This window comes from Macaca mulatta, chromosome 15 (assembly GCF_049350105.2).
Source record: "Macaca mulatta isolate MMU2019108-1 chromosome 15, T2T-MMU8v2.0, whole genome shotgun sequence".
Lineage (NCBI taxonomy): Eukaryota > Metazoa > Chordata > Mammalia > Primates > Cercopithecidae > Macaca > Macaca mulatta.
In genome coordinates this window covers 24,741,240-24,768,885 of record NC_133420.1, presented here as the reverse complement: position 1 = coordinate 24,768,885, position 27,646 = coordinate 24,741,240, and the positions used below count along the sequence as shown (strand labels likewise).

The window sequence follows — 27,646 nt, the reverse complement described above, 5'->3', positions numbered from 1 at the left end:
AGAACTGGGAGAACTGGGACTAAAGAAAACTATGTAGCTATGCTGTCTTTTAATTCTCCCTAACCCAATGTACAAACCAGAAAAACCATTCCTGCTGTGATTTGTTTGCTTCCAGGGGCTTCTTACCCATGAGACATTTGGCAGAAACCCAGCAATTATAAAGGGGACATGTTTAGAAGCATCATTCTGAAACTGAGATATCTATCCCTTAGGCAGATGGGTTCTTAATACAGATTTTAAACTACTACAGCCCAGATTTATTGAAAGTATCCAAAATGTGAAAGAGAATTTTGTAAGATAAAGTTTGTCTAATATTTTTGAAGCAATTATCATCCCTTCTAAATTTCAGTGTGTTTTTCATAGCCACCTTTCCCCAAAGAGTTGTATTTAGTATATTGGTGTTTTAATAAATAGAAAATTACTTGAGAGTTTAGAAAGTAGGGTCAGTCTGGCAAGGTAGTGAAGTTGGGGACATTTACCTTAGTGCCCTTGAGCCTTTCTTTTTTTTTTCTTTTCTTTTTTTTTGTTTGAGATGGAGTCTCACTGTGTCACCCAGACTGGAGTACAATGGCACAATCTTGGCTCACTGCAACCTCTGCCTCCTGGGTTCAAGTGATTCTCCTGCCTCAGCCTCCTGAGTAGCTGGGATTACAGGTGCCCACACCACGCCTAGCTAATTTTTATATTTTTAGTAGAGATGAGGTTTCGCCAGGTTGGCCAGGCCTGTCTCAAATTCCTGACCTCAGATGATCCGCCCACCTTGGCCTCCCAAAGTGCTGGGATTACAGGCGTGAGCCACTGTGCCCGGCCTAGCCTTTTCTCTTCTTTACCTTATTCATCCATATACAGAAGATCTCTCACATTCTGTCTATCATTTTCTGTGTCTCACTAGCGAAACTGATGATGATGTCCAAAGCATTATAATATAAAGAAGTTCAATAAGAAGTATCACAGATTTCCGAGTCTTTAAAATTAGTGCTTTCAGATAATTGTTGTCTCTGTTGGGGATGCAGATTCAACATGTAGTCATTAGGGGTGTAAAGAGCCAGAGTTTGTTTAGGCAAGTTAAGCTAAAAAATAAACAAAGTCTAGAAAGAGCATTGGTAAAGATCCATGGAAACAAGTACTGTTGTAACCCAGTTAGTGGAATTGTAAATTGGTAGAACATTTTGGAAGTCAGTTTGTCGGAAATTTTCAGTATTCTTAAAAATATGCTTTCTTTTTAAAACTGAGAAAGTCAGTTTCTGGGCATATACCCGATGAAAGCAGTGAGATATATTCATCCTGATTCTGTTTGTAGCAAAAAGTTAAAAACTCCCAAGTGTCCAATAAGAGGATTAAGTAGATATCTTAGTCCATGTTGATTCTCTGCTTTCATTATGCTTTTTAGTTCCTCTAATGCCTTGATCAGTGTCACTTTTTTCACTGTCTTTGTATCTTATAATCTCTAACTTCTGACTTGAATTTACTTTCCTTAATTGAATTAAATTAGAAATGATTTAATTTGGCCTTTTAAAGTATTTTTGTGCTTTCTTTTATAAATTATTATTTCCCATTTTAGAAAATTTAGAAAGTCATAAAAACATAAAACAGCAGAGAAAAATACCAATCATAACTTTGTCACTCAGAGGGAGCAATTGTTAGTGTTTGGTATAGTTTATACTGATCTGTTTTCTATTTTATAACATAGATTAGATCATAATGAATATTAAGCTCTTTATATTTTCATTTTATACTGTATTTTGCCATATCATTTGTATTAGTCCATTCTCATACTGCTGATAAAGACATACCCAACCGAGACTGAGTAATTTATATAGAAAAGAGGTTTAGGCCGGGCACGGTGGCTCAAGCCTGTAATCCCAGCACTTTGGGAGGCCGAGACGGGCGGATCACGAGGTCAGGAGATCGAGACCATCCTGGCTAACATGGTGAAACCCCGTCTCTACTAAAAATACAAAAAACTAGCCGGGCGAGGTGGCGGGCGCCTGTGGTCCCAGCTACCCCGGAGGCTGAGGCAAGAGAATGGCGTAAACCTGGGAGGCGGAGCTTGCAGTGAGCTGAGATCTGGCCACTGCACTCCAGCCCGGGCTACAGAGCAAGACTCCGTCTCAAAAAAAAAAAAAAAAGAAAAAAAGAAAAGAGGTTTAATTTTTTCTTTTTTTTTGAGACAGAGTCTTGCTCTGTTGTCCAGGCTGGAGTTCTGTGGTACGATCTCAGCTCACTGCAAAATTTATAAACAAAAGAGGTTTAATTGATTCTACAGGGCAGGGGAGGCCTCAGGAAACTTAGAATCATGGCAGAAGGGGAAGCAAACATGTCCTTCACATGGCAGCAGGAAAGAAGAATGAGTGACAGCAGGGGAAATGCCAGATGCTTATAAAACCATCAGATCTCATGAGAACTCACTGTCATGAGAATAGCATGGGGGAAATGGCCCCCAAGATTCAGTTACCTCCCTTCCGGTCCCTCCCATGACATGTGGGATTATGGGAACTACAGTTCAAGATGAGATTTGGGTGGGGACACAGAGCCAAACCATATCATCATTATATAAACATAAATGTCAACATGCAATTGCATTATATACATATATTATAATTTCTTCAACCATTCTGTACTCCCGTTGTTGGACACTTAGGTAGTTTGAAACTTTTTAAGTGTTTTGAATAAGACTTAAACATATTTTCATGCATAAAGCTGTTTGCTTTAGAAAATGAGAGAAAATACCATATTTTGAATCCTATAGTTTTATAATTAAATAGCTCCTTTTTTTTTTTTTTTGAGATTGACATAATATGGACCTATGTGGAAAACAAAAGAGGATTAAAGAGATTACAGCATTTTACCTAGAACCATTTTTATTTTTTTTTTGTACTTATCCATAAATACTAAAAGAGAGAAATTGTGACTTTATGCTCCCAGTAAAGTCTTTCAAATTTGACTCTTAAACATTCCAGTGTTGTGGCTAGCATAGCCACCCCTGTTACCGTTTTTGTGTGTTTTGTTTATTATAGATAATGATGAACCTCTCCTGAGTGGATCTGGTGATGTATCCAAAGAATGTGCAGAAAAAATTCTTGAAACATGGGGAGAACTGTTGTCAAAATGGTAAGTTATGTTAGAATAGTTTTTATCTGCAAATTCTCTTTTTATGGGTAGAGAATCTTACCTAACTATAATATTCAATTTTGGAACCAATAGTAGAAACCTAAGCTCAAGGTTTGCATTCTGTGATCTATTTTAGAGATTTATATGAGTAGTAGTAGAGAATTGAAATCAATTTTCAGAATATCAGGAACCTAATAAGTTCTCATTGCTGGAGAAAATATTTATCCGAACGTGGAATTCATGTACAGAATAAATAAGAAAAGTATCTTTTATATTGAAAAGGTTAGGAACCACTGAGTGGTTCAGATAATACATAGCAGTCCGTTTAGAGGATGTTCACACAATGCATAGAGCCATGGTAGAGACCGCAGGTAGGATTTTTCCCTTATCTGTGATAAGTATCTAGAATGACAGAGCAAAGTGTCATGAGCATGGTATATATTACCTGCTCTATTGATTACTAACTCTTACAAAATTCCTACTAACACTTAAAAAAATTTAGGAATTTATCATCAGCTCAAGAGATGGTTTGACAGCAGTGTTAAGAAGCGCTATCCAATAGGCTATCTAAAAAGAATACATTGCCTTCAGGCTGAGTGTGGTGGTTCATACCTGTAAACTCAGCCTTTTGGGAGGTCAAGGCGGGAGGATTGCTTGACCCCAGGAAGTCAAGACCAGCCCGGGCAACTTGGTGAAACCCCATCTCTACAAAACATGAAAAAGTTAACCGGGCATGGTGGCGCGCACCTGTGGTTCCAGCTACTCTGGAGGCTGAGGCAGGAGGATCGCTTGAGCCTAGGAGTTTGAGGCTGCAGTGAGCCTTGATTGCACCACTGCACTCCAGCCTGGGTGACAGAGTTGAGACCCTTTCTCCAAAAAACAAAAAAAAGAAAAAACACCAAACAAAAAGAATATATTGCCTTTAGGTGTTTATTAACATGACCACAGATATTCTGGTAAGTCAGATTGGTGAGACATTTATGCAGTTTCCTTTTCTCCTTGAGTAGGATGCCAGCATATGCTGAAAAAAGCTGAGCTTGGAAGAGATCTGAACATTTCTCTATTTCTGACGTTCTGGTTACTAGGGTTGTCATATAAACTCCCTATTGGCCCATTACTTTGGGGTTTGATTTTTCTCAGACATTTTAACTGTTGAAGTATTTCACTGCATTGTTAGAGTAAAGCTCTGTCTCAGAATTTTAAAGCATTTTATGCCCTTCAGGGATAGGACTACAAATGGGCATTATCTGCTTTTGTATTACTCTCACAATGCTTTACACTTTTGACAAAACACTCTCCACACTGGAAAATGTCAAAATGTGTACAGGAGAAAAAAGCAAACCAAAGCACAATTTGTCTTTACACAAGTTGTTTTAATAAATGAACTCTGCAAAAAACCCCAGAGTAATAGTTTTCTTATATTTTTGATATTTCTTTACGCCAGGAGACAAAACTTCTGGTGCTCTTATCACAATTATATTTTCAGTTCAGTGAATTTGGAGTGTTTGGGATGCTGCTGGCAGGAATTTTATCTTTATTAAAAGGTTTCTGCTCTAAAACAGAAATGTAATTGAGTTTTGATATGGTTACATAATAATATATTTAAAATCATGTAGATATAGCATTAAGACTCTAGTTAGCTTTTATTACACGAACCCATCAGCATCTTATACAACAGCTTGGAATTCGTTTTGTTATCAAGCTTTGTTATTAATTTAATTAACATGTCTTCCTATTCCCTCAGATGTATTTGTTGAGTTTCCATCTGTCTCTACTATCTTTCAGGGTATTTAAACTATTTTTGCTTGCTTTAGTCATGTCTTCAGATATGATATAATAGTGTCTCTTCTTTAGTTCATTACATTGTGATTTTTTCTCATTATTATGTGTGTTCTAGGGATATGTGTCCTGTGGATAAGAAGCATTGTAATAATGGAATTTTAAAGCATGGTAGACCTGGTTTCAAATTCTACCTCTCCTACTTTTAAGCTGTGTGGTCTTAGACAAGTCACTTAACTCTTTTGAGTCTGTTTCTTCATTTAGAAAATAGAAGTCTATAAAATTACCATTTGTAATTATTATAGATTAAAAATAATGGATACCATGGTTGTAGTTACAATAACATAGAATGAATGAATTTACCATATTTTAGGCACTGTGCTGTTATGTGCTGTATTTCAACTCTAACAACCTTATAAAGTATTTGTTTTTTTACAGATGAGACTGGTTCATAGGTTAAGGCATTCTAGTTAGTAAATATCACAGCCAGAATTTTTAGCACAGTCAAGTCTGATCCCAAAGATAGTTTATTTAACTATTTAACTCTACATTAGATTTTAGTGGTAGTATTAATAGTATCTTTGAGCTCTAATTCTCCAAGTTCATTTTAATATGACTCTTAATGGATAAGAGAACTAATGTCAGTATAAAATAGGTTGCTAAGTTGGATAAAGTTAGTATTATCAATGAGATGGAATTATTCTGAAAGTAATTTTATCAATGTAAATTAAGCTAGTAAGGTTAGCAGACTTTGTAAAGAGCCAAATAATAAATATTTTAGGTTTTGCAGGCTAATAGTCTGTCACAACTACTCAGTTCTACTATTGTAGTGCAGAAGTTATCATACACAATACTTAGACAAGTAAGCGTGGCTGTGTTTCAATAAAAGTTTATTTACGAAAACAGGTGATAGGCCCAGTTTGGCCCACAGGCCATAGCATACCAGGGATTGAATTAGCAACAGAACTATGTCTGTTCTTTCTGCTCATAACTCTTCAACTTTTGTATAATGTTTTTATCTAAACAAGGACAAAACTATTGAATTGTCTATAGCACTTGCATTAGGGTACCAGTGTCACAGAATAAATCACTTTTAAATGTACTGTGCAGAATTCTCATAGGATTCTATGAACATTTTGAGAAAAATCACGGCCTTTTTATAATTTGATAGTGGTTATTTTGTATCAGTAACTTCTGCTTACGTGTGATAGTCACAGCATCTTTTTAATGTCAGGATCCTGCTTTATTGACTCAGTAATGGTGGCTCTCAAGTCACAAACCAGCTGCTCTATAATATTAGTCTTAAGAATTTGAGGACTACTTCAGTCATTTAATTGACCTCCCTGAAATTTTTTCTGCATCTGTAAAACTAGAAACACTACCATCTACCCGAGATGGTTGTTCTGAAGATCAAATAAGATACTGTATGCAGAAGCACTTTGTACATTTATACCAACGTGTCAAGGCTAGTGTAATTTTCTCCATTTTATAGGTGACATAAATGAAGTCCAAAGATTTTGGCAACTTGTAGTGATACAGTAGTTCAGTGGAAATGTTACTAGCCACCATAAGCATTCAGAAAAGTTATTTGAAGGAAGGCATCATAAAAACTGTTGGAAACATACTTGAGATGTTTTATTTTAACTTAGAACGTATAAATATACAATATTCTTGTCAATTTTGTTTTTTCTAGACAGAATCTGTCTCTGTCACCCAGGCTGGAGTGCAGTGGTGCGATCTCTTGTTGCAGCCTTGAACTCCTAGGCTCAAGCGATCTTCTTGCCACAGCCTCCCAAGTAGCTAGGAATATAACCATCATGCCAGCTTATTTTTATTTTTCTGTAGAGACGGGGTTCTTGCTGTATTACCTAGGCTGGTCCCAAACTCCTGGGTTCAAGAAATCTTCCCACCTTGGCCTCTCAAAGCAGTGGAACTACCTGAGTCACCGCGCCCCTCTGACCACTTGTCAATTTTGATGTAGAGCTAGGTTCTTGTCCTTTATTATATGTCCACTGATTAGAATTTTGCTCTTTTTTGTTTGTTTGTTTTTTTAGACGGTGTCTCACTCTGTCACCCAGGCTGGAGTGCTGTGGTGCAATCTTGGCTAATTGCAACCTCCGCCTCCCGGTTCAAGCAGTTCTTCTGCCTCAGTCTCTCAAATAGCTGGGATTACAGTCATGTGCCACCATGATGGGCTACTTTTTGTATTTACACGGAGTTTTACCGTGTTGCCCAGGCTGGTCTTGAACTGCTGACCTCAGGTGATAACGCCCACCTCGGCGTCCCAAATTTCTGGGATCACGGGCGTGAGCCACCGTACCCGGCCATCTTTTTTACATAAACCATAGCCATAGAGCATCATCTGTGATTTCCAGTTTTGCCTTTTTTTTTTTTTTAAAGTAGAGAAGTAATTTAAAGATACTTAAGAAGCAGTTTACAGAATCTATGTGGATTTTTATTTTCTTCCACCCAATCTCTCATAGTTATCTTCAATTCAGAAGCACTTTTTTTTCCCCTTTATTACTTTGTTACCTTGTCACGTATTTGTAAGCCATTTAGATTGACTTTGAGAAAAGTAACAGTCTTTAGGGAATCTTCTTCTTGTGATTTGTGGTTTATGGCTTTATTTTTAGGCATCTCAACTTGAATGTGAGACCGAAGCAGTTGTCAACCTTAGTAAGAAACGGTGTCCCTGAAGCTCTTCGGGGAGAAGTCTGGCAGCTACTAGCAGGCTGTCATAACAATGACCACCTGGTAGAAAAATACCGCATTCTTATCACAAAGGTAAGGGGGTGATAATTCAGCTTCAGCATTAATTCTTTAGAGATTTGTGATGAAAAGATCATTGTAGTTATTTGACTTATAAGAAGTTTTTATGATTATTTATTTAAGGATAGAACTGTTAATACTTCTAGCTCTTACATGTTTTTTCTGTTGCACAAAGGAGAAGTCATAGTTTTTTCTCCTTGATTCATATCACCTCAGACCAAAGAAGTCTTCTAGCCCATTGTATATCCAGATCCTTTTTTGACTGTAAAAAACATTTTTAGTCAAACCACTTGTGCTGTGCAATATGTAAAAATTTTCTTTTGATTATTTTAATACTTTTCACATTTTACAGAAATGTGCTCTTAGTAGGGAAGGCTTAGTTCCAGTTTCTGCAATTGTAAGAAAATAATTTTTTAATCTTAAACCATATTCTCTTTTAGCTCATTCCTCTAAAGTGAAAAAAATCCTCATTTGTATGGTGTTCCCCTTCTGAAGTTCATGCATTCCTCAAAGTTTTGCAAGAAAAACTATTTCTTGTACAAGCATATCAGGATTTAAAATAATTTTCTGCAAGGTTAGGCAATGTTTTGTGCCTTTGTGTTCGTGTTTTCGGTTTTGGTTTTAATTTTCTCAAATTCTTGAAGTATTTACCTTTAGGAAGCAGTTTCTCCAATAGTATGCAAATCCCAAACCTGGGTTGTGAATGGATTGCTCAGAATCTTCAAAAATATAGGAGATTTTTCAATGTGACAGAAGGTAAAACCTTGTCTTAAAAAAAAAAAAGTTAAAACCTTATATATGAATGATATCTCTCTATAAAGCTCTTATTAAAAAACACCTTATAAGGGAAGAGCAGGTTTTTTTTTTTTTTTTTTTTTCTTTGAGACGGAGTCTTGCTCTGTCGCCCATGTTGGAGTGCAGTGGCATGGTCTAGGTTCACTGCAACCTCCGCCTCCCAGCTTTAAGCAGTTGTTGTGCCTCAGCCTCTCAAGAAGCTGGGATTACAGGTGTGCACCACCACGCCTGACTGATTTTTGTATTTTTAATAGAGAGTGGGGTTTTTCCATTTTGGACAGGCTGGTCTTGAATTCCTGGCCTCAAGCAATCCGACTGCCTTGGCCTCCCAAAGTGCTGGAATTACAGGTGTGAGCTGCCTCACCTGGCCTGGAAGAACAGCATTCAAACATGAGATAGGACCTTCACCAGAAAATGACTTTTATGTCCTCAGAATATTAATATTCTTTCTCGTCGTCTTATTTCCAGACAGAATTTTTTTTGTTTCAATAGTAAGTATTCTGATTCCTTCTATTAAGTTGATATAATTGTTTAACTAGTATTTATTGTTGAGTAACTATTACAACCACAGTGTTGGAGCTAGGACGTTAAACACAAAAGCAAGTAACTGTCTTATGATAGAATGTGTCTGAAAAAGCACAGTGGGAGCCACCAAAAGTAGTTATTAATTCTGCCTGGGAGAACAGGGGAGTCTCTCAGGAATGTAACACTTGAGATGAATTCCAGGCATAGAAAGATGGGTAGAGCATTGTACTCATAGTATGAATGGAGCCACTGAAGAATGAGGTTATATGACATCTATGTCTATTAGAGATACACCTAGTTTTTATTTTCTTTTGTTGGCAAATCATATTTTAGATTTGTGACACTATTTAGTTTTTTTGAACTCCTTTGAAATGTTTGGTCAAAAATGATTTCTTAAGAGCTTATTGCTTTAAACTAAATATTTTTGGTAAGACTATTCATAAGACATGAAGTGTCTGTAACTGAATGGATTCTGTTTTTCTGGTTCCATGAAAGTGGTGACATCTATTGATAGAAAAGGAACCTGGTAGTTATATATAAAAGAAAGACTATTAAAAAATACGAAACATTGGCCGGGCGCGGTGGCTCAAGCCTGTAATCCCAGCACTTTGGGAGGCCGAGATGGGCGGATCATGAGGTCAGGAGATCGAGACCATGCTGGCTAACACGGTGAAACCCCATCTCTACTAAAAAATACAAAAAATTAGCCGGGCGAGGTGGCGGGCGCCTGTAGTCCCAGCTACTCGGGAGGCTGAGGCAGGAGAATGGCGTGAACCCAGGAGGCGGAGCTTGCAGTGAGCTGAGATCCGGCCACTGCACTCCAGCCTGGGCGACAGAGCGAAACTCCGTCTCAAAAAAAAAAAAAAAAAAAAAATACGAAACATTTAATTGATTTGTATATACTGGTGATGTGTACTTTATATTTCACATTGAACTTACATTTTTTTTTTTTCTTTTTGAGACAGAGTCTAGCTCTGTCACCCTGGCTGGAGTGCAGTGGTGCGATCTCGGCTCACTGCAACCTCTGCCTCCTGGGTTTAAGCAATTCTCCTGCCTCAGCCTCCTGAGTAGGTGGGATTACAGGCACCCGCCACCACTCCCAGCTAATTTTTTTATTTTCAGTAGAGACGGGGTTTCACCATATTGGCCAGGCTGGTCTCGAATTCCTGATCTCATGATCCGCCTGCCTCAGCCCCCCAAAGTGCTGGGATTACAAGTGTGAGCCACAGCGCCCAGCTCCCAAATTTTTTAATGGATATGTATTAATTTAAATTGCTAGTAGATGATCAGAAAATAGAAATTATTTAACCACCATAATATTTGTGAATTTAAAAAAATGACAGTGATAGCTAATGTAAGTTGGTATTGCTTTTCTTTTCTGTCTTCCTGGAATTAAGAGTTACCATTGTATGGAAATGGTAATTGACATTTTTTAACTTACTCTGAAATGTTTTTGCGGGCAGTAAGGTACTTTTTACAGTCCTCTACCCTACCAGCCGAGCTATCAAAGTTTGCATATAAGCTACTTTTTAAAAAGTATATAGCTCCATGACATTTTGCATGTAAATACACTTCAGTGACCACTATGAAGAGCAAGAACATATCTGTAACCCCCCAAAATTATTCATGTACTTTCTAGTCATAAATACCCTTACTACACCCCTGAGTCGTCATTATTCTGACTTTTCTCTCCTTAGGTTAGTTTTGATTGTTCTTGAATTTTTTTCTTTTTTGGATATGGAGTCTTGCTGTGTCATCTAGGCTGGAGTGCAGTTGCAGGATCTCGGCTTGCTGCAGCCTCCGCCTCCTGGATTAAATGATTCTCCTGCCTCAGCCTCTGAGTAGCTGGGATTACAGGCACACGCCACCCAGCCTGCCTAATTTTTGTATTTTTAGTAGAGAAAGGATATCCCCATGTTGGCTAGGCTGGTCTCGAATTCCTGACCTTAGGTGATTCCCCCCGCCCTGGCCTCCCAAAGTGCTGGGATTACAGACGTGAGCTACCGCGCCCATCCTTGAATTTAATTTAAATGCAGTTATACAGTCACACAGCATGTGCTCATTTGTATCTCACTTCTTTTGCTCCTCTATTTTGAGAGTGTATCAGTAGCTTGTTTTTTGTTGTCTTTTAAAAAAGTTGTTTAGAGTATTCCATTATATGAATAAACTACACTTTAAAAATATAATCTGCTATTACAAACGTTTGATTTTTTCCAATTTTAGCTATTACGAATAAAACTAAACATCTTGCACACAGCAGGATTTGTACATATTACACTTATTTAGAAAATATTTATGTATATATACACCCTACTAATTTCTAGAAAGTATTTATTCTGAACATGGCTTCTTTGCCAGATAATATGCTTTGTGTTCTGAAATTTTGCATATAATATTACTTTCAAGATTTTTTTTTTGCTTAGCTTCTTCAAAGACTAGAGCAGGAAAGAGTGATGTGATTCATAGAGTGAAGATCAAAAAAATTAACCTGGCAAACAAAACTGATTAATGTCTGTGTTATCGTCTTGCATTAGTTGTCAAGCCTGTCTTGTATGGGGTACATGTGGGAATTTTTCCATATACCTTTTTAACCCAAGGACAAATGACCTTTTAGTCACATAAAATACATAGTATGCTTTTAAAGGTGTTTCTTATTTCAGTAAGCAATGGAGTTAGTTTCTTCTTCCTGTTTTGCTTTTTAAAGTGAAAACTTTTTAGGTTTTTAAATTTCAGTAGGGATCTAGAAGGGAAATAATAATAGAACAATAATAGTAGCTACCTTTTTGAGCACTAAGTATGTGTCGGATACTGTGCAGTGCACTCAGATGTGACAGTTCACAGTTCTGCCAACAATGTAGTTGCATATAGTTGCACCAGCAGAGTACCTGCTGCCCCATATCTCAACCAGTATTAGTTATTAATTTTTACTATCAGTAGATGTAAGTGATGCCAGCTTTTTTTTTTTTTTTTTGAAGACTCTGTCTGTTGCCCAAGTTGGAGTGCAATGATGCGATCTTGGCTCACTGCAACCTCTGCCTCACGGGTTCAAATGATTCTCCTCCCTTAGCCTCCTGAGTAGCTCGGATTACAGGTGCACGCCACCACGCGTGGCTAATTTTTGTATTTTTAGTAGAGACTGAATTTCACCATGTTGGTTAGGCTGGTCTCGAACTCCTGACCTCGTGATCCTCCCACTTCGGCCTCCCAGAGTTCTGGGATTACGGGCATGAGCCACTGCGCCTGGCCTACCATATCTTTAGTTTGCAATTCTCTGGTTACCAGTAAATGTGAATGATTTGCTCTTCTATAAATTACCTTTTCATGTTCTTTGTACATTTATCTATGAAGTCTTTTTAAGATAACAGTTTCTAAACACTCTCCATATATTATGTTTACTAATCCTTTTCATATGCATTATACATGTATTTTTTAATGATTTTATTTATGGTTTTATGCCATACAAGACGTTTTCAATTTTTATGTAGAAAACTGTTTCTTGGTTAAGGCCTCTTCTATCTCTCTATTTTGTAAATGTGGCTTCCAACGTTTTCTTGCAAGATTTTTATTCTATGTGTTAATTTTTATGTCTTTAATCCATCTGGAATTTATTTTTGTATGTGGCATGAGAAAGCAGTTTGATTTTACTTTCTTCCAGATGGATAACCAGTTGTGCTGCTCCTATTTTCCTACTCAGTAGAACTACCATCTTTGTCATATTTTAAATTCTCATATATACTGGGATTGATTTCTAGATTGTTCTCTGTATTATCTGTTTGCATATTCCTGTCCCCACACTGTTTTGATTAAAGAGGCTTTGTATTCTTTCTGATAGCTGTGAAAGCAAATCTTTTTGTTTTCTATTTCATACCTTACTTGACTATTCTGCAAATTTAGTCTGCCATAAAAACCTTAAAACCTTTTATTCAATCTCACTACCACCACCGCCCTATAAGGTTATGTGGAGATTCTTATTTGAATTGCATTTAATTTACATACCAGTTCAGGGTGTAAGTTCAACACGTGAGAATACAGTATGTCTTTTTGTTCATTCAGGTTTTTTGTTTGTTTGTTTTTATTTTTGTTTTTTTGCCTTCAAGAATTCTGAATTGCCTTCATAGGGATCTTGTGGCTTTGTTGTTAAACCAGTTCCTAAGAATTAGCGGGTTTGCACTACAGCAGATGGAATGGTTTTGTCAGTTTCTGTTTGTAGGTGCTAACTGCTACAATAGAGAAAAGACAGTGATTTTTACATTTTTTCTATTTGCCTCTTAATATTTTGATTAATTATCCTAACTTTATATTGTCATCTTTTGAGATTTTCAGGCGTGTAATAATATCAGCAGTAAAAACAGTTTCACCTCTTTTACAATGTTTATACAGCCTACTAAATTTTCTTGGTTTTGTCTTTATATTTTATAAAAGCATTAAGACAATGTTAAATGATGATGGTGATAACTAGCACCCCTGTCTAATTCCTGAATTTAATTAAAATGGTTTTAGTTTTTCAATCTTTTGGAAAACATATTCTTTTTTTTTTTTTTTGATAAACAATTTGTGTTTGGCCGGGCACAGTGGCTCACGCCTGTAATCCCAGCACTTTCGAAGACCGAGGCTGGTGGATCACCTGAGGTCAGGAGTTCGAGACCAGCCTGGGCAACATGGTGAAACCCCGTCTCTACTGAAAATACAAGAATTAGCCGGGCCTGGTGGTGGGCACCTGTAATCCCAGCTACTCAGAGGCTGAGGCAGGAGAATCGCTTGAACCCAGGAGGCAGAGGTTGCAGTGAGCCAAAATAGTGCCACTGCACTCCAGCCCAGGTGACAGAGTGAGACTACATCTCAATAAATTAATAAATAAATAATAATAATTTGTGTTTCATTTAAGTGGTTTCCTTCTATCCCTGGTTTGGATTTTTTATTAGGAATGTTACTGAATTTTATCAGCTTTCTCAGGACTATTACTAATTTTCTTTAATTTGTTAATGGAGTAAATTACATAATCTATCAACATATGATAGACTTCTTATATTGAACTACTACCCTTGGCTTCATGGGATAAATTTTTATAGACCAAGCACCCCAGTAGTCTTTTGTCTTCTGGTGTTTGATTAAGAGCTCCTCAACCCTGGCCTCTAGGTAGAACTTGTCAGACTCAGAGGGAAGAAAGTTTAATAAGTAATCCACAGGGACTCTCATGGCTTCTCTTACCTCCAGTTGCCTGTAATTCTTACAGCTATTTGGATCTTGTGAATCAAATAAGTTGGAGTTGAAAATGAAGGGGAAGCAAAAGCACTTTCTTGTTTCCAGGTTCCAGAATCCTCTTCTGTCCCTTCTTTCTGATGGTTATTTTTTGCCTTCTGTGTTGGTGGCTTTGCTCCTTGCAATTCAGTGCTTAGTAGCAAAAATTTACAACAAACTGCTTCTTCAGTAGATCATTTTAATAATGAGAGAATAATGAAATAGCAACCTATTCTGATGTTTTTCTTTCCTTTATCCAATTGGCCTTGCTTATCTTTTCTTAAACTTATTTGCATCATTTTCTCTAGTTTCAACTTCAGTGATAAGAATCTTTTGCCACTAACAGCAAGCTTTTATCCAGAAGCAAACTAATAGCAAGCTCATATAACCAATGTTTACATTTCTTTTTTTCTTTTTTTTTTTTTGAAACGGAGTCACGCTCTGTTGCCAGACTGGAGTGCAGTGGCACGATCTCAGATCACTGCAACCTCCACCTCCCGGGTTCAAGTGATTCTCTTGTCACAGCCTCCTGAGTAGCTGGGACTAAAGCCATGCACCACCACGCCCAGCTAATTTTTGTATTTGTAGTAGAGACGGGGTTTCACCATGTTGGCCAGTATGTTCTTGATCTCTTGACCTTGTGATCTGCCCGGCTTGGCCTCCCAAAGTGCTGGGATTACAGGCGTGATCCACCGTGCCCTGCCAACCAATATTTACATTTCTAATTGTTGAAAAGAATCCCTGGAGGCCCAGCCACATTTTGCTAGTCTGGAAAAAATAATTTATTCAATTATAATGTTATTAGTAAGCAGATTGTTTTACTTTTTAATTAATAATTTGTCTGGTAGGTTTGTAATAGGTAAGAATTGAATAATATTTAATCATAAGAATCTGCCTGTGGATACCCAACAATAAAAGGAGATCGATTTAGCAAAAAAGAATGTTGGCGATGGAGGAGGAAGCCTGGATACTAGTTTCAGTTCTGCCACTTCATTTCCTCTTCTCTGAGGTAGCTGAGGTAGTCTGTTGATTTTTCCTTAAGCTTTGTGACATTCTGGAAAATCAGACAGTGTGTTTGAGTCCTGCCCTCCAAAATAGGCCATAATTCCATTTTTTCACAACTGAGCACTCTTGCTGTCTTGTTCTACATGAAAATAGTGGCTGGTGGATGTTAGAACTGTATTGTCTGCTGTCATACAGCATTTGCTGCAGTAGGTCCCTCTAAATTATTACTTGTGAACATAATTTTAAGCCCTGTATCTTATCCCTGTGAAGTTATTTTTCTTCGTGTGAGTTTACGCAAGTCATACTTGCTGGGAGTTCTAAAGGTTTCCTGAATTACAAGACTGGAAACATATTTGGTTTGTCCGTGTTAAAATTACTATTCAACAGTTTTTTACCCACAAATAGGCAATTTCATATGCCTCGACTTAATAATTACAGGTGAGTTAAACAGTTACCATACTGGGGTTTTACTTGAACGATCTTTCAACCTAAAAGCAGAATTGCCTTTTGTTTTATTGGGCATTCATTGTTTATTCAATAAAAAATACATTTTGAATGCCTACCCTGTGCCAACCCTGTGGTAGGCCTCATGGATATGCCCATAAATAAAATAAACTTGTTCACTGATTTCAGGAAGTCTGCAATCTAATGGAGGAAATAGGCAGTTAACTATAAACAGTCATAAAGTTGCATGGGAGTTGTAGAAGAAAGAATACATACTTCTGTACTGCATATGACATGAAGGATTTCTTACCTAAGTGTTCTAAAAGGTCTCTTGTTCAGAAATTAGCCAGGGGTTGGATAGTTGGGGTGGGATAAGGTGCTATATAGCACACGTGGTCTTAAAAGTCACAGGTAACAGCATGTGCTCAAGGGTGAGGAAAAGCTTGGCAGTTTCATAGAGTATGAATGAAGATAAGACCAGAGAGGTGGTAGATAGGGAGCAGATCTTTGAAAGCTTCAGAAGGCATATTTAAGGTTTTGGGCAATAGAAGCCAATGAAGGATTTTAAGCAGGCAGGTTATATATTCCAGTTTATAAGGCAATATGCAAAGTGGTTTCCATCTAAAGGCAAATTGTCTTAATTCAGATCCTACTTCTACTGTATTCTAGCCATTGAAATTGGACACTTTAACATTCATAGGCTTTGGTTTCCTTATCTGTAAAATGGAACAGTAATCGTATTTTATTTGTAGAGTTGTTAGAATTAACGTAGATAATGTGTGAAAATACTTAGTATAATTCATATTCCATACTAAGTGTAAATAACAATATTTTTTATATATTTTTTTGCTTATTATCTGTATTATTAGGCTTAGAAAGATCACTGCGTTATTTGGGTTAGAGTGGAGTAAGAATAATTGCAGCGAGACCTGTTAGGCAAGAGATAATTTCGACTTGGATTGGGGTGTGGTGGCAAAGGGATGGGGAAAAAGATGCTATTTAAGAGGATTTCAGAGGTAGAATCCTTGGCACTCACTTGATAACTGAATGAATGTGGGAGATGAGGGAGAGGGAGAAATAAAAGAAGAGTCAGAGTATCTCAAATCATTTTTGGAATGACAGTTATATAAATAAACTCACATCAGCTGCACTATAATATGATAATCAGTTTAAAGCTCATTTTTTTTTTAATTAATAAAGTTTTATTTTTCCAAATGTACAGTTGCTTGGACCTGTTCATGCATCTCCAGCAGCTGGAGCATCTCTGCCCTTGGTATTTCTGGTGTAAATTACTTGAGCTTTGTGCTTTGAAACCAGTTTGATAAGTCCTTTACTAAGGAGCTCCGGAAAGGCTGCCCTGGCCAGGGAACCTCAAATCTTCAGTCTCTTAGAGACCACAGCTGGAGTTATAAGTTTATAGTTGGGGATTTCCTTACAGAGTTTGTCATAGGTAGCTTTGTCAAACAAGACAAGTTATTGAGCTTGTCCCCAACTTTGCCTTTGGACCATTTCTTCTTTTTGGCCTTGCCCCCACATTTGTTCACTGGGTCTGTGTCTTTCTTGGCTGACTTTCTGGTGTCTTCCTTCTTCTTGTAGTCCTTGGGTGCGTCATGAAGCTCGGAGAGCAGTGGCGAACACTGCAACCTTGCCAAGATGTCGGACAAAAAGTGAAGCTCATTTTTACTAAATAATAAGTGATAGTTGACACTAATGCCCAAAGGTGAAACTTAGGAATTTGAAGAACTGAGATCATTTCTCATCTACAAGTAGTTAAGTCTCTGAATAGGTTGGGAGAAAAAGAAATATAATTTGAACAGGTTTTTTCCTTTTTTTGTACATTTCATTTCTTGTTCTGCTTTTTAAGTCTGTCATTTTGTTATTTTAATTATTTTGGCTTTTAAAGTTGTTTTAATTTTATTAGGTTGAACCATATAGAAGTTGGTGTGTTTGCAGATCAGAAAATATTTAGCTAGCAATGAAATGTTTAAGTATCGGTAAGTTCGTAATTATATTCTTGTTCTGTAAGAGGTTTTAACTGACGTTTTGGGAGTCCATTTTGAGTTAGATTGAGTACCAAAGACTGAAGGAGTGTTGCTCTGATGGCATAAGAACAAGGGGAACAGAGCCCCATGAAGTAGAGAACTTCAACCCAGCATCATTCTATCTTGCTAAATCAATATGGTTCTGAGGGTATATAGAAATTGGAAAATTCAGAAAATATAGAAAGCTGTAAAGAAGAAAGATTTTTTATAAATGACTGTTATCCCACCGTCCAATAATAGTGTTGATTTTTAATGTATTTCCTTTTAGTCATATATATACAGAAACTTACTCAGCCTTCAAAGTAAATATAGAGAGAATATATCATGAAACTACATTATTTTATTTGTTATGGTATTTTTTAATCAGTATATAATGTACATACTTATAAGGTATATAATGATGTCTTGATACATATAGTATATACTGATCAGATCGTGGTAATTGTACACATACCCATCATCTCTAACATTTATCATTTCTCTGTGTTGGGAACATTCAGTAACCTCCTTCTAGCTATTTGAAACTTTGTAATATTAACTATAGTCTTCCTAGAGTGGTGTAGAACACTAGAATGAGACTGTGTTATGGTTAAAGCCTAGATTTATTAGGCTATTGGGCTTTTTTTTTTTTTTAAGTTTCTTAAATGAATATTTTGATTTTAGTTCCTAGACTGGTTTCACTAAAATAGAAACAAAGTTGAAATAACTGTTATTGTACTAATGACAGTAATGTAACAGCTTGTAGTTTTATTGCAATTTAATAAATTTTTAATTCTTTCAAATTTTCAGCCATTGTATTGTCTGTTTTTATCAGCGTAACTGTCTTGTTTTATACATGGGAAACACAGAGAGAATAAGTTACATGCCCAAATTCACAAGTAGTAGTAGAAAAGCCTAGACTTTTAACTGTGGTGAATACTTTTTCTATTTATTGAAATACATTAGTAACTCTCGAAAATCACTCCTTTATTCTGCATTTATTAAGGTACTCAGTAAATATCGTTTAAAAATAAAGTCTATGGCAAGTGTATAGAATAAGAAGTAATCTGATTTGACTGGAGGGCAAGTTATTTGGAGGAAGTAAAATAATTGAGATCAGACTAGAAAGGCAGTAAGGGAGCCATTGACTCTTCTTGAACAATGGGGTACAATAATAAAATGTACGTTTTGGATATTTAACCAGGCAGAAATGAAAAAATTGGAAAAATGAACAAAACTATAAGTCTAGGTGGTAATTATCTTCCGTGGTAAGTGTATTAAAAACTGAAAGGAGGAAATGCATTTGAGAACTATTGTGGAAATATATTTTCAGGACTTGGTGACTAAGAACAGTGCTTTGAGGGAGAGAGTGGTCAAGATGATTCCTCAGTTTCATACTGGAGCGCCTGGGAAAATGTCGGAAAAATACGGAGGCTTATTTGGTAGGAAGTTTTTGATTTTAGACATGCTGTGGTTGAAATCTCTACAGGACATCTAGGTGGAAGATGTGTAACTAGCAGGCAAATTGTAGATGGAAAAGGGAGCTTAGGAGTGAAGTCAGGGCTGGAGACCTAGGCAGAGAAATTATTTGTGTTGAGGGAATAATTGACGCCGTGTCATCATTCCTTAACAGCTACCTTCAGTGCTTTGTATGTGCATAGCCTCAATGTATTTGAGTAATGTGTGACAGCAGTGTATTCAGATAGCTGTTGTATGACTTAGAACTGTATAGCCTCAGTAAGAGCGGGCCCTTCAGGATTCAGAGGAGCCCAGCCTTAACATTTTCAACATGATTGGCAGGAAAACACTGGCTCTTTAGGAAGGCTATTTTAGTTGTAGGAGCAGAAAGTAAGTAAAGTTATATATCCTCTCTGTGCTAGGTGTTGGTAAGCCTTTTGTATATACTTTATTTCTCAACAACCCTGTGAAGTACGGAGTGTTGTTCTCATTTTACAAATGATGAAACAGAGGCTTAAGAGAGGGTAAGTTATTTTAGAGCAAGAATTTGAACCTGATTATTGTTCCTTCGATGTTATTGGTCTTTTTACTGTGCCACACACTTTGCTCTGTTTCCCAGTAAGACCTGTCAGATATTACTGTCAGGATTATGGTTAAATAGGTTTTTTATTTTGGGGCTATGGCCGCGTCTGGGACTGGCCAGACAACTGCTGCTGCTTCAGATTTAAAATGTAATTCATTGCATTCTGATTATGGGTGGCCATTTGTCTGTAATAAGAAAGCATGTGTATAAAATGAATTAAAAATGAAAGTTGGATCACACATTTTACTCAGTTGCCTACCTCTTGGAAAGCTTTCAAATGATAGCATTTGTTTATTGTCTTTTACTCTGCTGGATACTTTCAATTAATCCTTCTAAATACTAAAATTACACATTTTCATAGCACCCAACTCTGTTACCTGAAAATTGTCATCATTTATGACATTACTAGGAAAACCACAATATAATCCCAGTTTGCATTGTTTTAAATAGGCAGAAACAAGATTGTATATTCTAAGATACAAAGGCTTATTTGTACCATGAAACCTCCTGTAATATCCATGCCTGAGTAGAAGAAGGTACATTTACTTTTCTATCTTTTGTTTGTATTCTTGTATACTGCTCAGCAAATTAGAAGCAAGAAATGTATCTCAAAACTATAGGGTAGTGTCAAATATGGGAACAATGTAATTTCTCTGTGCTATTTCTGTAGTATTCAGAATGGGAAATACTTTACTTTTCTCTTGAAAAAGTGATTTTAAAGTTTCTTGGCCAATATTCAGTGAATCATGAGAGACAAAATTAATGGTGAATAGCCTTCTAGCTAGAACTTCTTGTGCAGCTGAATTATGATTGTCAGTTGCCATATGCCATACACTTAAAGGAGGTTAATATACTTCCTTTCTTTAATATTGCTCTTTGTTCTTTGGGAAAATGCCATGAGAAAATAGGAATTACCACTCTGGCAGTGTGTTTCAGTCTAACTCCTGACACCCTGTTCTGCTCCTGCCCCTTCTCCTTGCTAGCAGCCTGAATTCTGCTTATCTACTAAAAGGGGGATTCCAGACAGACGAGGAAACAGCTTTCAAATGAGGCACTGCAGGCATAGCAAGCCATTCCCACACTGTGCAATCTGGAAATCAGGGGGCACCTCTCTGACGATGAATTCCAATTAGTTGCTAAAGATTCCGGAGTGTGTGCACATACAGGCGTTTTCTTTCCCCTCCCCCTTTCTTCTTTTTCCCAAGCCCCCTCTTCTCCCTGTTTCCCCTCCTACTCCTTTATCCCCTCCCTTCGTGTCTCAGTTCTGCAGTACGCGAGTTGAAGCACATTCCTGCTTTGCAAGGCTTTCTGTTAAGGATGTATTGTGGCTTTTGTTTGGATTGCAGCATGCAGAATTACAGGTAACATTCTGAAATTGAACTAAACAGCAAATTCTGTTGAAATGTTTTCAAAGAGGCAAAATATTATATTGGAATCAATGAAGAAAGTAAATTATTTTGGCTATTTTTATTAGTGGTAATTGTAGTGAAAGGTTTTCATAAATATTATAAGCAAATTCCCTTTTTCCCCCAAGTCTCAAATGAAAGGAAATGGGGGTAAATTAATCTGACTGTGATTGGTTTTGTTTTATGCTGATCTTGAAAGCTTGATGTTGCTGCTGCTCCTCTATACAGTACAGATCAGTTATGTGGGGTGCTATTGAGGGTAGCCATGAATAGTGGTGCTAGTAGGGGTGGAGTGGGAGGGATGATGCCAGCCTGAGCTAGCCAGGTTCTTTGATTAGGGCATTGGATGTGAAATGTAAAATGCTCTCTCCTTTTCTTCTATCAGCTGTTCAGAGGAGACTCATTACAACTCCTGCTGAAGCTCCTAATCTTCTTCCCTTCTCTTCTACCCTTTCCCCCTACCCTCACTTGGCCTGAAGACGTTGTCCCCAGAGTTTACGTTGCTCCCCTGGTGCTATGTGTATGGTGAACCTGGCGCTATGGCCACGTCTGGGACTGGCCAGACAACTACTGCTGGCTCTCCTTATTCCAGGAAGGATTTAAAGGGGAATTGCACTGCAGGCAATGCACCAGAGCAGCAGCATCGGGAGCTTGGGGACTAAGGCTCCTCTGGCATTATTACACACATGCAAAGCTGACCGCAATGACAGCAGCTGCTTCTTTGAACTGTTGGCAGCAGCCAAGCGGCAGCATGAAGTGACAGATCACTCCTGAGCTCAAGATGAACTCCACCTTGGATGGTAATCAGAGCAGCCACCCTTTTTGCCTCTTGGCATTTGGCTATTTGGAAACTGTCAATTTTTGCCTTTTGGAAGTATTGATTATTGTCTTTCTAACTGTATTGATTATTTCTGGCAACATCATTGTGATTTTTGTATTTCACTGTGCACCTTTGTTGAACCATCACACTACAAGTTATTTTATCCAGACTATGGCATATGCTGACCTTTTTGTTGGGGTGAGCTGCCTGGTCCCTTCTTTATCACTCCTCCATCACCCCCTTCCAGTAGAGGAGTCCTTGACTTGCCAGATATTTGGTTTCGTAGTATCAGTTCTGAAGAGCGTCTCCATGGCTTCTCTGGCTTGTATCAGCATTGATAGATACATTGCCATTACTAAACCTTTAACCTATAATACTCTGGTTACACCCTGGAGACTACGCCTGTGTATTTTCCTGATTTGGCTATACTCGACCCTGGTCTTCCTGCCTTCCTTTTTCCACTGGGGCAAACCTGGATATCATGGAGATGTGTTTCAGTGGTGTGCGGAATCCTGGCACACTGACTCCTACTTCACCCTGTTCATCGTGATGATGTTATATGCCCCAGCAGCCCTTATTGTCTGCTTCACCTATTTCAACATCTTCCGCATCTGTCAACAGCACACAAAAGAAATCAGCGAAAGGCAAGCCCGCTTCAGCAGCCAGAGTGGGGAGACTGGGGAAGTGCAGGCCTGTCCTGATAAGCGCTATGCCATGGTCCTGTTTCGAATCACTAGTGTATTTTACATCCTCTGGTTGCCATATATCATCTACTTCTTGTTGGAAAGCTCCACTGGCCACAGCAACCGCTTCGCATCCTTCTTGACCACCTGGCTTGCTATTAGTAACAGTTTCTGCAACTGTGTCATTTATAGTCTCTCCAACAGTGTATTCCAAAGAGGACTAAAGCGCCTCTCAGGGGCTATGTGTACTTCTTGTGCAAGTCAGACTACAGCCAACGACCCTTACACAGTTAGAAGCAAAGGCCCTCTTAATGGATGTCGTATCTGAAGTGGCTCAGTTACGGGGTTCCCCTGTGTGTGTGTGTGTGTGTGTGTTTTATCTCTAAGTATTCCTCATTCACTAGGAAATCTGAGACAGAATACTTTGACTCTAAGCAATAGCATGCAAATTATTCGTACGGATACCTTCTAAGTTTGTAGAAATGGTTTTCAAAAGTGCTTTTGAATTAGAAGACTTAAGATCATGAAGACAAATTGCTGTTGCTTTCAATTTTTGAAATGTCTTGGAAATGACTACAGTTCTCAGATTTAGAATGAATAAAGCCATATCTAACACCTCTTTCCAGCTGGCATGACTGAACCTGAGTGTGAAAAGCGTCAGCATTTTAAAAAGTCATCATTTTGTTGTCACTTTGTGGGTTATTTCCAGCTATTTAGGCTTCATGTGCAATTGATTTCTTCTAACAGGGAATAGTAAAATATAAATTAAAAGGTTTTAGAAATTATTTTTTATGTATGCCAAAGCATAACTACACTGCAAGTTTCAACACTGTCATTTAGAAAGCCAAATGTTCTATGTTTTATTCTCTTGAGAGAATTCTCAGTAGGGTGAATAATGTGAGCACATAAACACTAATTTTAGAATTTTACAGTGAACCATGAAGCAAAAGTGCAATCAAATTATACAGTTTATGAAAAACTGTGCTACTTTTTGTGCCATACTTCACAGAGATCTAAAGATATGTGTGCATAGAAGTGATCATGTTGTAGTATTTTTGCCTGTGCCTTTGTGTTATGTCTATATTTAGAATATCTGAATTGTTAGATTTATCTTTTATGGCAAAATGTGTTTAAGCTAAAAAATAATTCAGTGATAGGCTGTTGGCTGTACATTTTATAACAGTGACTATGTACAAAAATGTGTCTTTAATATTGTCTGTTCTTTCTATTCAAAGACTTCCGAAATATTAGAACATCAGGGAGAAGGGTATCTGTCATAAGCAACTGAGTCAGAAAGTATCCCATAGTATACTGATTGTTTTTTAAAAATATAAGGGAGCTGAGACATTTTCTTTGTGGTTAAATGGAATCAACTAGTTATTTTTGAAAAGTATTCTTTCAGTTAGTGCTAAGGAATCCACATTTGAAGAGGGGAAGGGGAAACTCTTAAGTCTCTTATTGCTATTCTCTTTCTGGAAAAAAATCCTTTGGCATACAGTTCTTAATAGTCTTTTTTTCTTCCCTGCCAAAGTACTAGCAAACCTATAGGATTTTACTATTCTTCATAGAATTATTATTGAGTTATGTGTTTGTATATAGTAGTGATGTTTGTTCTTAAAAGTGATGATCTTCAGAGCAAGAGGTTTATTTTTCTAAAAGGAGAGAAGGAATTCCAGCAGCTCCAAGCACGAAAGTATTTCCTCTACTTTTCTGCAGGCTTTAATGTTTTGGAAATCTTCAGGGGACTTACTTGATCTCTGCCTTTGGCTAGAGGTTGTAATCTGAATGCGACAATGGTGTTCAGTGAGATGGAAGACGGAAGAAACCCGGGGAACATGGGTTAAAGTGGGTTTCTGAATCCAAGAAAGGACATGGATATTTATAAAGCAGGCAGATAAGCTTTGGTTTTCCATCATGATGCCAGTGTTCTTATGATTTTAGGCTTTAGACATCAACTTGATTTTAACCTCAGTTGTGTTCTATTTAAACTTTCTTATTTTAAGTGACTAAGCATTATATAAACATTCAAACTTCAGATTCTGGATTTTTCCCAAAAGCTTGCTTGCTCTTTATGTTTAGTGTTAGCAAATTTTATTCTAAGCTGTTTCAAAATTTAGAACTCATACTGAAATTCCAAGTTATGTTAGAAATGGCTTGCCATTTCAAATGGGAAACCTTTTCTGTTGGATTCTGAAAAATGGTTGTATTGTAAACATTTCCCCTTTAAGTGGTACAGATCTAAAAAAACAAAATTTACCTTTTTCATATATGTTAGAGAATGTAACCTGTTCACATTTGCAGTTTGCTTATGCATTTTTAGTTTAGAAAATATGGTGATTTTAAACACTTAATTTTTGTTGAAAAATTGATGTTAAATCAGTAGGTTTGATCTCATTTTGTTGTGTGTGTATGTGTTGGGAGAGAGGAGGTGCTCCTGGACACAGTAACGTCTTCTTCAGTGACTGGGGGTGTTTTCTGTGTGATGTGTTTGGAAAGTTAATATTTAACTGATCTTTTCATCCTGGCATATTTAATGCAACATTTCATGACATTTAGTTTAAATACCAGTCTGATTTCAAAAAAAGTGTATTTTTAGAATCAGTTACCATGGCGTTGACAGGATAACTCGTTTAACTTTATATGGCATGTGACTGGTATCAGAGGAAACATACTTTTGGTGATTATGTTGAAATTATTTCATAGTAAATTTTAAAGTAGGCTTATACTAATGTTATATTTGTAAACTAGTTGTATTTTTTAATGCAGTGATTTCAGTGAAAGTGTTTTTCCCCCCTTCTTAGAGTTGAAAAGCAATTACAGATGGACTACTGTGCTCTACTTTAGTGAGAGCATTATCTTAACACTAGATTGGATATTTGCATTTTTTTATGGGCCTGTCGACTCTTACTCAGAATTCCATTTTGGAAAAGGTTTTCTTTAAGCTTTATTACTGGATAAATTCTTTTCAAACCTTTTATAATGGCTTTTCCTTTTTACTTGAATAATGGTCTCAGTATTTTAAGGATTGGGAAAACTTGAATTTTTATACCATAAATGCATTGCCCACCTCCTTGAACTTGAAAATGAAGCAACAGGGTTACAGACTCCCAGATGGCCCAGATGGTAGAGTGGTTTCTAGGAGGGTTTCCTCAGCTTTTCAGGTTTGTTTGAAAAATCTGCATGGTGGCTTGGTATAGGAATTGTCTTAATTTCACTGACTGTGTTTTTGTTTCATAAGTGGTTGGTGAAATTATCAGCAAGCCAGAATTTATTGTTATATGAGCAAATTTTGGGAAATTTAAGAATGGGAAAATGGTGGCATTGAGATTTTTTGAAGTCCTCATAAATCATTTTGTGTGTTGATTTTTGTATAATTTTTTTCATTTCAGGTTGAAGAAAAGCTAAATATAAGTATTTATATTAAAAGTATATATTATTAATATTATGTTGCAGACCTTGGAAATACTGTGGACATTTCTTATGGCTGTAAATGAGTCATTTGGCCTTTCTTCAAAATTTGCATGACAAAAGGGCATCATATAGTAAAAATGAAGTTGGAACTGAGAGTAAAAAAATGTAGGCTTGTGTTTCTAATTAAGTAGTTTTGTAAATGAGGGCAAGTCACTTCTCTAAATGCTTAATTTATCCTAAAAGGAGATACTGATCCCTTCATACCTCATAGGGTTAGTTTGAGGCTTGAGTTAGATAATAGATGTGAAAGTACTTTGTAAATTGTAAAGTGCTTTGCAAATAAAAATGATTACTGTTATTTGTATCTGCCATTCTTCTACATGTCTACACATCATACATCATGATGTGTTCCCCCACACTTAGATTTTAAATAACAGATAATATCTCTTTTTGGTATCAAGAGATTAATGTGGTAATTTGAGTCCTCTATATGGTTAGATAACTTTACTCCTGGAAACTCTGTAGCTTCAGCCCAGAGAGCTTCAGGCAGTGCTTTCAAGTTGCCAGTTTTTCACAGAATGGATTAGCAAGTATGGAGCTGGATCACACCTTCTTGGCTCTGGATCCAGATAAAGCTCTGTAAAATAGGTCACAAGGCCAAAGGAACTATAGAAATCCTTGGTGAAAGAAACTTTCTGTGTGATATTGCTTTGTCTCCCTTTCAGCCTTTCCCAGTTTTCTGGCTCTGTCTTTCCTTCTTCCTTCCTTTTCTTACCACACTATTGGTCATGTATCCAGAAAGAAGTATTTCCTTGATACTGCCATAGGGTATGGAAAATTGTATTATGTAAGAGCAGTGACTTTTAGGGAAAGTTTAAGAAGCAATCAAGAAGCACTTATCTAGCAAGTTCTGCTGTGTGCTAGGTAGTATAACTAGCCTCAGAGAGGGATCAAAGAAGGATCATTTCTTTCTTGTAGAACTATACAGTTTTTAGATGTTTCATGTGTAAAAATTCTGTGATTATCTGTCTTCCAGGAAGCCTCACTGTTCTCTACTTTATCTGGAAGAATGTACCAAGACTTCCTGGTGGGCCACCCCCACAGCATTGTTTTTTGTGGGGTGCAATCATTTGATGCTGGTGTATAAAATCATATCACTTTATTAGTTTAAGAAATAGATGCTGGTAATTCAGAGCAGTCTTCTCTATCAGCAGATGTTTATGGGAAGCCAAACCATATTCAGAAGGTTGTTTGGTGGGAATGGAATCTCAGAACATGGTTCTGTAATGTGAACGTTATTGGGATCATAGTAAAAGATGAAATCATCCCTGCTTCCATTATTGACTATCCTACCTTCTCATTGACATATTGCGGTATTTCCTTGGTTCAATTAACTTCTTCTGTTACTTGTCTTTTAGTCAAATTCCTTGCAAGTCTTTGTAGTGTGCAAGCCTGCAACTCATTCTTTCTCTTTAAGGTGATTTTATATCCCCAGCCTTATCTTTTATCATGAAACATACTAGTTTTATGATTTATTATTATTTGAAACACATCTTTATTCTTTACATTAGTTTGGGGGAGCAGCTCATCTTAGTTTT

At 37.1% G+C, this 27,646-nt stretch overlaps 2 protein-coding genes and 1 pseudogene across 8 annotated transcripts in view; 2 read left to right on the top strand and 1 right to left on the bottom strand.

Annotated features, from left to right (window-relative positions):
• Positions 1-27,646, top strand: part of RABGAP1 (RAB GTPase activating protein 1) — a 174,759-nt gene that overhangs the window by 83,018 nt on the left and 64,095 nt on the right. For all 7 annotated transcript variants that reach the window (XM_077968056.1, XM_015116891.3, XM_077968054.1 and 4 more), the window contains 2 exons: positions 3,018-3,111; positions 7,524-7,674. In XM_077968056.1, the coding sequence (XP_077824182.1) occupies positions 3,018-3,111; positions 7,524-7,674 (245 nt within the window). The remainder of the gene's footprint in view (positions 1-3,017; positions 3,112-7,523; positions 7,675-27,646) is intronic.
• On the bottom strand, positions 16,801-21,017 carry LOC144334874 (small ribosomal subunit protein eS25 pseudogene; annotated as a pseudogene).
• GPR21 (G protein-coupled receptor 21) lies at positions 21,311-23,836 on the top strand. Its single transcript, XM_077968057.1, has one exon. The coding sequence runs from the start codon at positions 21,916-21,918 to the stop codon at positions 22,963-22,965; it is 1,050 nt and encodes a 349-aa protein (XP_077824183.1). The 5' UTR covers positions 21,311-21,915; the 3' UTR covers positions 22,966-23,836.